General features: G+C 37.5%; 1 protein-coding gene across 3 annotated transcripts; it reads right to left on the reverse strand.

The window, feature by feature from the left end:
* Positions 1-358: 358 nt before the first annotated feature.
* On the reverse strand, positions 359-13,498 carry SPO11 (SPO11 initiator of meiotic double strand breaks; the record flags this gene model as incomplete). Of its 3 annotated transcripts, XM_081257179.1 has the most annotated exons (13): positions 359-478; positions 1,182-1,293; positions 3,475-3,551; positions 4,468-4,505; positions 4,921-5,020; positions 7,325-7,434; positions 7,727-7,763; positions 8,479-8,562; positions 8,907-9,015; positions 9,245-9,311; positions 9,798-9,886; positions 11,187-11,300; positions 13,368-13,498. In XM_081257179.1, 13 exons carry the CDS (start codon positions 13,496-13,498, stop codon positions 359-361), a joined length of 1,188 nt encoding a protein of 395 aa, XP_081113305.1. The 3 variants fall into 3 exon arrangements, with proteins under 3 accessions (XP_081113305.1, XP_081113307.1, XP_081113306.1); XM_081257181.1 differs by lacking the exon at positions 11,187-11,300 and having other exon boundaries at positions 7,325-7,422; XM_081257180.1 differs by lacking the exon at positions 11,187-11,300.
* Between the last annotated feature and the right edge of the window lie 30 nt (positions 13,499-13,528).

Here is a 13,528-nt window from a genome sequence, read left to right on the forward strand (position 1 = left end):
GTTACTAATAAGATACTCCATGCTTTAACATTGCTTGCATTGTAGAAGGTAAATAAAATATTTCTGCAGACTTTGATGACATGTGTAAACATTTTTTTCCAAACAAAATTTAAAAGTCAAAATAACATACATTCTTTTATGATTTACTTTAGAACATAGGATAGAAATTAGTCTCTACAGAGAAGGATAAAATAAAGCCTTCTGAAGAAAATTAGAGCGCAGCATTTTTTTGACAAAAAATACAATTGACGGAAATTATTTTATTAAGACCATATGTTCTTTCCACAACAGCATCCACTGCTGAAAACAAAACTAATGAAAAGCCTCTTGCAATCACAAGATATATGCTGATGTGTTTTTATATCCATCCTCCAAATTTTAATTTGTTGGGTAAGTACACTCTGGAGAGATAATCGGATGATAGGAAGGTCAAGGCTTGAATTTCTGCCTTCATTTTAGAGTCTGCCATTATTTCCATCTGTCAATAAACGTAAAATGTAATCATACCAGAGTCCTTTGCTACAGTTCTGTCAACTCAAACTGGTAAATCTAGATTTGTTTTATTCTCCAAAGCCGTGGGCAATAACCTTTAGGTCAGCCAGAATATTCTGGAGCTGCTACAGCTACAAATATTAGTATGGATTCCTTCAATAATTAGGAATGGTCTGGGAGCTTTATAATTTCCTTCTCTCCTTTTTCCCCCATGAACTAGGATACAGCCATAGACAATGGGTATATAACTATGATGAGGATAAACTAGATCGGCTCCACCCAGATGATCTTATCTATTAGCATTCACAATTCAGTGTTTCTACAACCATTTACGGCTGAACAACACACACGTTAGTTGTTGGTTATATAAAAATGCAAGAAGGGGCTTCCCTGGTGGCGCAGTGGTTGGGAGTCCGCCTGCCGATGCAGGGGACACGGGTTCGTGCCCCGGTCCGGGAGGATCCCACGTGCTGCGGAGCGGCTGGGCCCGTGAGCCATGGCCCCTGAGCCTGCGCGTCCGGAGCCTGTGCTCCGCAACGGGAGAGGCCACAACAGTGAGAGGTCCGCGTACCGCAAAAAAAAAAAAAAAAAAAAAATTCAAGAAGAATAGTTCCAAAATATTATGTAAATAGCCACTGCTAAAGTAAAAGGCAATAAAACATACATTTGAATTTTTAAAAGAAACATACTTCTTTTCTCCAAAATGGTTGGCAAGTAATATAAGGTCTCTTCAGGATACTGTCAAGTTTCATTTGGTCCTGTTTTGTCAGTGGAATTAAAGTACCTTTAGGTATATTTAATCTGGAAAAAAAAATAGATGAAAAAAATCAGTAAAAACAAAGTGCTCCTGTAACTTTAAGATCATATATATTTCATTTTTATTTATCATACTATTTCAAGAGACTCAGAAATAAAAGATGAGAAAATTAGTACAGATCCACTTTTAAATACAGAATTTGGGGGATCTGGCATGTCTTAGACCAGCAAATGTTCAAGATCATAGCAGAAGTCTGTTTTAAGTTGTTGTTTTCTTTCATGCCACACTCACAGGACGATGACAGGAAGACAGACATTGGTTATAAAACAAATGCCGAGAACACTAACATCATGTGTATCAACACCAAGGCAGCCCCCAGAGCACCGCAGTTTTGAAGCGGTGAGCGCCAGTATGTGTGGCCAGCAGCAAGATCCACTGTGGGATTTTAGGTTCCACTGAATACTTAATTCTCCGTAATTCATTGAGAATTTTCTGGGCCGAAGAAGTTAGTCTATCAATTTTCACTTATGCATTCATGCATGCACACAGACATGCACACATCTATTTAGTTTTACACTTTTAAAAAGTTGATTGTAATTTTATCTTGGTATGTGTTTTAAAAATAGAACATGAGAGGTCCAGGATTTATGTTGTAAACTGCTTTTTGAAGTCACAAATCCTGGATTTCTCAGGAGAGCTCCAGTTTCAAACAGTCTTTTTCAATGTCCCCATAATTATGACCATTTGCCAGTGGCAGCTCCTGAGTAGGATGACAATTTGATTGAAAGGGAGGCCGAGAGGATTTCCCTCGAAGCCATGTTTGTGTTGCTATCACACTTTTGTCTTTGATTGTGCATTTATTTAGAGTGGCTTTTGAGGGCACTGATGGAATTTATGAGATGCAGCTAGAGTTTCTTCAAGTTTTCCACCTCAATGATCAGACCCTCTGTCCTAAAGTTGTGTTAGAAATGATATTCCTACAAATAGATGACCCCCAAGGGATTCTGACCATGACGTACACACTAAATTGACAAAACTTTGATTCATTAGAGTGTAAACATTCAAAAATCAAAAACTGAATGTTTTCTCTGGTGCCCTCATTTTGTAAGAAGCAGTGATTACCCAAAACCTGTTCATATTCCAGATTTATAAAATAAGCACCTGTTACCACGGTTTGCTCACTGCTTAAAGAAATCCAATAAATATTTAATTTCATTCTCACTGGCTAATTAAGACAATAAAATATTTTAAAATATCACATTAGCAGAGATGAATAAAGTGATAACGTCTCATGCTGAAGGACAGATGGGCTCTTACTCTCCAGGGAAAACAAAATAATTAACCTATCCAGAGGGCAGTCAAAGCCTTAAAAATGTGCATACCCTTTGACCCAGCAATTCTGGGAATTCGGCCTATGGGACTAATTAAGGATACGGGGCAAAGATTTAGTTACAAGATGGCCCATCAAAGCACTATCCATTGGAACAGAGACATGGAAACCACCTAAACGTTCAGCTGCAAGGGGCTGACTGAATAAACACACTCAGAATTGGAACTCAGCAGAAGAAGACATTCAAATGAGGTCTTAGGAATGTATTTCTTGATAAGGAAAAGCGATCACATTGTGTTATGTGAGAAAAGCAGACTACAAAATAGAGTATGACTCCATTCTTTTGGAAGAAGTTATGGCAATGCACAGCAAATAATCAACAAGGGTAAAGCTGTTCATCTGTAGGTGACTTTTATCTTGTTACTTAATGATACTTTTTCTATAATGAACATATATATATATTAAAAATGACAAAATTTAGATTTCCCAACTTTAATCTTAAAATGAGATTTTTAAATGAAGTTAAAATTTTAAATCTATGATAAAGTTAATCCATATGGCAAATGGTGTTGTCAATGATTACCATTTAACTAGATTCAATGTCTTCATACTTTCTAAGTATAAAAAAAATGACTACACACTTTAACCATAAAGGTAAAACAAAAAATGTCTTCTAGCTAGCTAAAGGTTCAATTAACCAAATATATTTAAGTATTTTAGTAGTTGAAACAGAAACATGGATAAATGTAATTCATAATTATATAATCCCGAGTCATTGTGAACACGATAAGTAAAAACCGTTAAGTGCTTTCCCTGGTAGTGACTTTTTAGGCTGAGTGTTACATATTACAATGAATCATCATTTTAAATATCCTACTTCTGCTAAACGCCTAACCTTTTGATATCAGATGGGAGGAGACCAAGCCATCGAATAGCTGGAACTGTGAGATTATGGGCTTCAAAAGACATAGCCTAAAATAAAGAGCAGAAGTGTATTAGCTAAGGTATGCAGAGAACTAGCATACTTGTTTTTGCAGCAAATTTTTTAACTTATTAGGAAGGACCAGTACTGAAGACTTCACACCCCCAGAGACCACAGAAGTGAAGAAAATCACCAGGGGCTTAGCTAAACTTGACTTTCAGTGGAGGTTTTAAAACTGCTCTGTAGTATTTCTGTATTGGTTTTCTATAAAGTAAAACTACAGATGACCCCTCTGACCTGCATTTACTGTTGTTCGTGATCCCATACCTTAACACCTTTCTTCACCATCCTTTTCATCTGCTATAAACTTATACATCAGGACACTCAAGGTGTACAGCAATGGTTCCCAAACTTCACCACGTGTCAGAACCACTTGGAGGGCCCACCCTTGGAAATCCAGACTCAGGAGGTCTGGATGGGGATTGAGATTTGCATTTCTAACAAGTTCCCAGGTGATGCTGATGTCCAGGACCACATTTTTGACAACCATTGATGTGTGGTAGTTGCAGTCTCTGGTGGTGAAGTTTGGTGATCTTCTCATTTCTCCTTATAGTTGGAATTGGAAAAGTCAGAATTCAAGGCTATATATAATTTTCAGGGTATAACTGGTGATCAATGTTGCTATGCTGAGGGCCCACAGTTACTTCAGCAGGCCAGGAAAATGGAGGATAATTAATGTCTCTTGCCCCCAGGTAATCCCACTCTGTCATCGGCAGTCACACTGGTCATGTTGGAAGCTGGAATCACAGGTCTGAAATAGACTGGCCCTAGACTAGGACAGTAGCTTCCCTGGTACATTTTGGGGGCCCTTAGCTTACTAGGGGCTGATAAGTAAATGCAGAAGTCACTTCAGTGAATATAAAATATCTCAATAGTGAAAAAGGAAAAATATTTTTCTATACTTACCATAGATCCATACTTATAGATACACATTATTTCTATGCCTGTTAAAATAAAGTTAACTTTAAAATTAGTCTTCTTGCATATTATAGGCTAGATAATTATACCTAACATCTGCAATTTTTATTTTTGTGGACATTACCAATGGAAAATTTATGGTTCAGTTTAATACAGTAAAAACAGCGATAAGTTGCCCCAAATGATTACAGTCATTCATTTTAATCTACTAATCATATTCTTTTAAATTTTTTTTTCGGCCATGCTGCACAGCATGTGGGATCTTAGTTCCCCGATCAGGGATTGAACCCGTGCCCACTGAAGTGGAAGTGCAGAGCCTTAACCACTGGATGGTCAGGGAAGTCCCAGAATCTTTTATGAAAGTGTTCAGTGAGCAGAAAAACACAACTACAGATATGATTTATTATGACTATTGTTTCAAATAGCCCAACAACAAATTACCATGTGGATCAGCATCTACAAGAGTGAAAATAGGAATGTGAAATGTATCCCACAGCTTCTTGACTAAAAGTCTTGTGTTCAGATCAGGTACTCCCTTTCCCTAAAAGCAAGTATTAAAATCATTTAGTAGGATGAAACTGATAAAACTATATTCTTATTTTGTTAATAACTTAAAAGTTAGATCCCCTCACCTTAAATTTCAGGTGATGGAAGACTGGTTTTGACTGTGAAAAAATGTACACTATATACAACAGGCTGAAAAAGCCCACATAACTTCATACCTTTGACAATTATCCCAGTCCTAGAAAATAATCCTAAGGAAATATTTCAGCAGAAACAGAGATAAGAAAAATCTGACATACATAAAGATGTCCACTGCAGGGTTATTTAACAGGGCAGAAACTATGATAAATAGCCAACATGTCTCACAACAGGGACACGGAGAGGCTGCAGAGCACGGTGCTGATATGCACCAGCTTTGGGGCCAGACAGCCTGGGCTGGCATCTGACCCTGCCACTTCTTAGCAGCATGAACCTGAAAGAGTCACGAAGACTCTCTGAAGTTGGGGCTTCTTAACACCTTATAAAATTACTATAGGAATTAAATTATTTAATGATTATAAAGCATTTAAAAGAGTACCTGGCTCACATTCAGAATTTAATAAACCTAAGTAGTGGAAGAGTATTATGAAGTCATTAAAACAATAATTATGTGGAAAAGTAATTTAAAGAGCTTTACAATGGTGTTTGGAGAAAAAAGCAGAAAACCAAATGAAACATGGAGCAGAGAACGAAGCAAGCAGAGAGAAGAATGGGCTTTCCACGCGACCGCTCTGAGTTTGAACTCCCTCTCCGCCAATCATTAGCGGGTAAAGTTGGGTTGGTTTCTTAGTGTCTTTAGGCTGTGGTTTTATTTATAAAATTAGGATAAATATGCCTGCCACACAGTTATGGGACTAGAGTGATGTGGAGCTGAACTGCCTGAAACCCAGTCCTAGTTTTGACCAGCCTTAAGATTGTGGTAAAATACCTTCCTGGGTCCCACTGTCCTACTGTTAAAATGGGAATGATAATACTACCTACCTCACAAGGTTGGAGAGACTTTACACGATGGTATGTGAAAAACAGCACTAAAATGGGAACCCTTATTGTATCCAGTGCCCAGCAGAGCGCCTGGCACATCATGAGCACTTAGTGAATGCTAGTGTATTTTAATTTTTTCCTTTGGGAACGACTACACATGTATGTGGTAGAGGAGACCACAGAGGAGTACCAAAGGCTCCTTCCTAGCCTGGCCCTCGGTTCTCAGCTCCCCTCTGCAGAGACAGCTACTACAGATCAGCTGCTTGGGGGTGTTTCACCATAGCAATGACAGCAACTATCAGTGGACACCATGATAGCACCAACGCGCAGGTAGGCAAGGACTAGGAGGCAGCCTACAGGAGGAAAGACAAGGTAGAAAAAGAAATGTGACAGAGGGCCGAGCTTTACTGGCGTCTCCGATGCGCGAGTACCAGCTGTGATTCAAACGCCAACAGCTGAACAGAGGCCGGGGCCCGGGCAGCTTTCTCTGTCGGTCGTGGCTTGGCTTCCTATCAGCCCAGCAAGCATGCACTCTCACCAGGGAGGTGTGAAAGCAGAGAAGGACTGGACCAAAGCACGAGCCACAGGACACCCCCACTGAGAGATCACTTCAGGGGTTCAGGCAGCGCCTTTTTAACTTATGAGCTCTCAGTCTGCATTTTCCATCTCAACTGTTCTCCCCTCACTTCAAACTGGGCAGAGGCCACTAGGATTCCCTGTCGTCATCTCAAATTCTTTTTTCTAAAACTACATGCAACATCTTTCTGCCACGAAGAACTGAGCCTTCCCGCCAGTTGTCCTGTAGTATCGATGGTGACATCATGGTAAAGCTCCACACACCAGAGTCATTTTGACTCCTTCCCCTCATCCCATGGTCACCACGTCCTTTTGGATTTGCCTTGGAAATGCCCTTTGCTTAAGCCCTTTCTCCTTAATCATTCCCCTGGCATCCTTCCACCCAGGCAACCACCTGAGAGCCTCTGGACAGGCTCCCTAAATCCAGTTATGTTCTTCTCCGTCTAACTGATGACACTGCCACACTAATCCCTATCATTTCCTTTCTCACCAATCCACTTCTGTAAGCACCTGATATTTACACTACATCAGGATGCCTCCTGAGGGGCGTTATTTGATTTCAGTCAGATTTGAGGACGGTTAAATAAACACCTTGGAAACTCTTGTTCTATAATCCCAAAGGATGCATCATATTGATAACAGAATGCTGTCCAAGCTTATGGATGATGTTATAAACCCGTCTTACCAATCACCAATGTACTATATTATGTTAGTCTTGGAATTGTGGTAAAGGTAGATAATATACCGTAACCACGATGCACGGAGACATTTTGGTGCAAAAATTGTCATCTAGGAGCCGCTGAAATGTCGCATCTTTTTCTACAATTAATAGAAATTTTGCATCTGTAATTAAATCTGTGAAGTTAAGGCTGATAAATTTAAGGCACGAGTATTTCAATTTAACCACTAACTAAATAACGGTTATATTTGAAGGTAAACAGATATCTATTCACACACAGTATTTAGATATCTATCTCTCCTACTAGATGGTGAGCTCCTAAAAGGATCTTTAAAAAGGGACCATGGTGTGCTCATCTTGACCACTACAGGGTTTGGCTTGCTGGTTACACATTATGAAGGCTTGATTTATCAAAGTCATGGATGAATGAACATTCTAGATGTTTTAAATAGTTTTCCCAAAGGATACTCCGAATTCCTTGAATATTAGATGGCACAGCAACAGCCTAAGTTAACAAAACAAGACAGTTTTTATTTTAAATAAATAGCAAGTTTAACGACATTTAAAAATTTATCACAAAAATCCTATATTTTCATTAAAAAAAATACACCTGTTATCAGAGGTCTATGCCTCAGTAAGAAAACAGTAGGACACAGATTCACTTTTCAGTAAGAAAGCAGACATATAACCTAAACTACTTCCCAGAAGGTGAGAATTTCTTGGAAATTTTATAGATATGTGGCTTAAAAAGCAGAAACTGATGAAGGAAAGACTTCCTTATGCAGGATCTCATAGGTGTCACTCTCCTCTTTCCAAAATGGTGAGCTGGCCCTTTCCAAACTTCTGTGCTAGTTCAGTACTGTGGGCTTCCTACGTACCAAGCCTAACAAATAGTTTAGTAACAAACATTAATTTCAGAACCAGAGAATTTTATGAAGATTACATAAATAACCATGCTAAAATGGTCAGGTCACCCTCTACCTGAAAACAACAGTGCATTTTAAAACGGAATGTGTATGTTTGTTTCTTTCAATATGACATTTGGCAAGTGGCATATTTTGAAACGATGTAATGTACAACCCGGTACAGCACATACATATTCATCGATTTTATTTTAAAATCTTAAGCTCCAAACTACATAACAAGGCAGTAACTAAAATGCATTTCAAAAACAAACGATCTGAAATGGAGTTAAAACACGTGAAAACATTGATGCTTACTGTTGCACATGCACAAGTCACCTGGGTGCCATCTTCCTCGATATACCTTAAATTGCCGGCAATTAAACCTTTTGATGTAGATAACTGAAAAAATAATAGACATATCTGAAACCTTTTTCTTGAGTTTACTTTATGCTTCTAAGTCCCTTCTCATGTTCACCTGCTAAATTATATGTATTTTGGCTCAGGCTGGAATTTAAGAAGTAAAGGAGAAAATATGTAAGAGCATTTAGCAATGAAAAATATTTGATAATTCATCTGTTTTGGTTCATTTATCCAAGAGAATACAATGAGAATAGATTATTTAAATTCATAGTGAGAAAAGCATAGTACCAAAAATATGGAAAGAAGGCACAGATTACATTTATTCTTCTATTACAATTTTTATATGTTTTGTCTTAAAATGTTTTGTATTAAATGCTACTTACTATATGCAGACTTCTCCTCGGCACTTTTAACATACAGGAAATATCATTGATAATATTGTCCACAACAGTCTGGTTACCAAAGAGTTGGCTGTCGGTGTAATATATGTCTCTATGAAAATTTTAAAAATATATATTTTAATTAACCATATTCTCTTTGAATATAAGTATTGGAGTATTAATTGAAGAAAGCTTTAACTGGATGAAGGCAATATATAAGCAAAGTAGTTTACTATCCATAGCCTAGTTTTATGTAACTTTTCAAAACATATAATGAAAGTTAATGCCACTAAATCTCACACTGCATTTTAAAGAGTAATTTATTAGAACAATGTACTTACCGTTTGGTTGCATAAGTGTTGCTCTGTACTAATTTATAAATCATGGACAATATTTTAAGAATTAGTGCTGGAAAATAAGATGCAATAAACAAGTTACTCATCATTTTTCTTACAAATTCAAAACATACTGCTATCAAGGATTTTAACTGTCCTCAGTTACTTTCCACAATATTACAAAAATTATCTTCCCAAAATAGAAGTGTTAAGTACAGAATAATAATTGCCTGAAGAATCTGAATTATCTGAAGAATTATTATCTGAAGATATTAATTATTTAAATGTTAATTATCTGAAGAATCAGATAAAATTAATTGCTCTATGTACAGCAACATTGAGAGAATACTTTTCCACTGAATCATGCATCTTGAAAATTTCGTTTGAAATAATACTTTACTTCCATGGTTATTAACAATGCAAAATTCTATAAATGTATTTCAAGTACAGGGTGGCCTATTAAAGAACACGTAAAATTATTTAGCTACGAAAAACTATAACCCAGAAGGTAACTAAAATTATTTATTTTACTACAGAAAGCTAAGAAAGATTAATTTACCAAAAGTTTTAACTGATTTTGCTGAATCACTTTTGATTTTTCTTGTGGTACAATGAGATACCATGTGCAGTCCCACAGAATCTTCAAACCTGTCATTTTGTTCAAAGCAAGGGAATAGAATAAAAAAGAATTAACTTCTGAACACCAAACAATATACACTTAATGTCCTCTTCTGAACATCATTTAAATCCCCATTTCTTCTCAATGTAAGCACTGATATATTATATTATGATAACCTCGTTTATAAGCTTAGATAATTCCAGGTGGTAATTAGGTAATTAGCTTTGCAACATACAGAGGCACTAAAAGCAAGTGTGTAAAATACACGAATTAAATACTTTTAATTATGATGTGTGTGCGTGTGTACGTATTTCTTTCTCAGGAAGATATTTAGGGTATGTGAACTATTACCAAATATTTCACAATTTTATTAGCATTTTGTTCATTTTCTTGATTGGTTTATTTAATTGATTGGTTTATTTAATAATTTTACTCAATTTAATAATAAGTTTTGAAATGTTTTAATTTACCCCCAAGTTACAGTAAATGAAATAACAATTTATACTAGGCTGTTAAATTGAACTGCCAAGCCTGTCCTAGAGGTGGCAGAAGGCACCAGGCAAATAGGCCAGATGACAGCTGCTTCAAGATCCATCTTGCAAAATATGATTCAAAAGTTTACAGTTACATTAATTACATTGATCATAAAAGAATACTTGGTGCCTAAAGAGCCTTAAAATTACTTTAATTCTGTTTCTGTAACTCTTATTGAAGACTATTCTTGTAGTGTTTTTCATTATTAAGTGGTAAGTGTCTACAGGTTGACGATCTGAAAGAAACAAACTATGTCACTAGGTTCCAGGACTTTGATAAAGCTGTTTGCTGATTTTACCCTCTTGGACACAGGACTTAGCAGGGGGAGATTTGCTAGGGGAAAGAGCCATCAAAATGTGCTCTATGTTCAGGATACATTTATTTTGGTCTCAGTATCAGGACTGGTTGTAGCTCCCCTGAGCAAGTGGTTTGCTTTTGCAGTATAGATGAGAATTCCACTGGCGCTATTTCCCCCTTTTGAGTGCTAGAAAGCTTAGATCCAAGGCTGGAGCCTATTTTTAGCAGAACTGTGAGACTTTATCATATGCATTTTGAATTCTAACCCCTTTTGGTGCTCCATCTTTTGTTCCTAGCATTGTTTTCCCTTTGCCTTATCTTTCACACCTACTTCTAGTTTATAAAACCTGCCTGTATGGTAAGTATTTTGTAAACTTCCTTAGATCTTTTTGGCAAGGTAAAGGCAATAAAAAGAATTAAATCCAACTAGAACTCGAACTCAAACTCAAATAATGACATAGATACTGCATTTAAAAGTAAAAAATGCAAAATGCCCACTTTATATTTTCCCAGCTTGATCTGTTGTCTATTGTGAATGCAGGTGCTTCATTTCTTGCCAAGCTTGTGATTATGTCTTGGATAACATTTTCTATAGATGCAAGAACCTCAGAACTGAAACAATAAATACACCATGATTCAGTCTTAATTCTAAATTAGACCTTTACAGTATGTAACATTTCCCCAGATCAATATTAAAGTAATTTTTAGTTTCATTGGTTGTTTTTTAAGACTAGGTGATACATGTCAATAATATTCTCTCCCACTAAATTTTTACAACAGTAATGCATTAAAACAACAACTGGGGCCTCCCTGGTGGCGCAGTGATTGAGAGTCCGCCTGCCGATGCAGGGGATACGGGTTCGTGCCCCGGTCTGGGAGGATCCCATATGCCGCGGAGCGGCTGGGCCCGTGAGCCATGGCCGCTGGGCCTGCGCGTCCGGAGCCTGTGCTCCGCAACGGGAGAGGCCACAACAGTGAGAGGCCCGCATACCGCAAAAAGAAAAAAAAAAAAAAAAAAAAACAACAACTGTATTTATAGTGGTGAATTACAGAGAAATTTCATTTGCTTGTAATTTTACTTCTCAATTACCAATTGAAGTAATATCTCCCTTTTAAATTAATAACTAGGCAATATAATTTATAAATATATTTTTATCTACTCTTCATATCAACCTACTTTAAATACAAACTCATTGACTTGAAATACTACTGATAAATCTTTTAATTAAAATTGATGTAATACTTGCTTTGAATTAATTTCCCCAAAATGCAAAGCGAAAATATTTCCAAAGAAAAACTTCGTGCTGTAGCACGTTACCTTAATTGATCTCATGCCATAAATCAGCCCTTTTGAATTTTAGTGACACAAAAAGAAAAAAATTTAATCACTACCATAAAGGGACTTGGCAACTACTACACCACAGAAAATTATTAAGACTTAGCCCAGTTTTCTGTCAGCTGACTTTTAATTTCACAAGCCATCAGCTTCAAAAAATGTTATTCTGTTATAAACACCGTAAGAATATTGCCTAGGAAGGGAACTCATATTAAATCTAGAAAATGCACAAAATGTAGTGTTCTAATTTCCACAGAAACATCAGAGTTTTCATTGAAAATGCATGTATCAGAAAATAAATTTTAAAACATTCCACATTTTCTAATAGCAGGACGCAAAACCTGATTCAAATATCTCATTTTTCCAGCCTGGAAAAAAAAAGTTACGATAACATTATGACCAACTTTAAAACAACCAGATTTACATCTGAAATGTAAAAAGGGACTTCCATCCCTTTCTTTCCTTTACTCTCAATTCTCCCTTAAACTAAATCCTTTTGTAAAAAAATTTTTGTGGGTTTCTCCGGCTTTTTGGTTTTTTGATAGTTGGTTTGGGCTTAAAAGTAAAAGGCAGTAATTTGTTTAAGTGAAAAAGTTTGCTGATAAATGGGAAAAGCAGATCAAGGAAGCAGAACAACAGAGCATTTTAAGTAAAAGTGGTGAATAATGTAAACATAATTTCTGTAGTTAACTCCAAGCTGGGCAGCTGGAGAATCGCATAACTGATTTTATCAGCACCGCACTCTGAGCTAACCTCTAACTGCTTTAATCGATTTAAAGAAGTATACATTCTCTTCACTTCGAAGTCAAAAACCCCATTGTCTCACTAGAAACCATTTAAAATGTGTTGACTTCCTTGTTCATTTTGATAAAACACACTTATTGAGAACTCACAACATTGATTTTCCCCTCTTCCAAAAAAAAAAAAAGCCTGAAAACTTCTAAAGTTAAATTTTTACTTTTTTTTTTAAAACAAACACAAGGCCAAACTGTGCCCTAAACTCCCCCAATCTGTTAGGATTTCAAGAAACTCGTGAACCCAGCTGTGGGGATGCTCCTGGAACATTCTAGAAGGGGAACATTCTAGAAGACATGGGGGGAGGGTGGTCTGTCACCAGGCTTTCTGCGTTCAAAATAAGTTAACAGCAGAGAAATGGGGTCGCTAAACAAGGGCCTTTCTCGGGGTTCAGGGTTGGAGGGCCCAACAGGCTTCACCCTGTGGCTACCACAGTGGGAGACAGGAAGGGGGCCCAGCATTTCCCCACAGAACACCTAAAGCCCGGCTGCGCTGAGGAAGCTTTTCGCTAAGTCCCGGTGTCTGCGCCCCAGAAGGAGCCCTCATACCTAGTGGCCAGGTGCGTCCCCCCGCCAGCGGGCTCCCCGCCGCCTTTCCTCAGGGCGGCCAGCAGGGAAGCCCTGTGCTGGTCCAAAACCTGGAAGAACGAGGCCTCAGGACCCCTGGGTGCAAAGGCCATGAGGACCGCCCGGCAGTGAAAGTGTCCAAG

Source organism: Mesoplodon bidens (genome assembly GCF_964165515.1).
Source record: "Mesoplodon bidens genome assembly, chromosome: 15".
In the NCBI taxonomy this organism is placed as follows: domain Eukaryota; kingdom Metazoa; phylum Chordata; class Mammalia; order Artiodactyla; family Ziphiidae; genus Mesoplodon; species Mesoplodon bidens.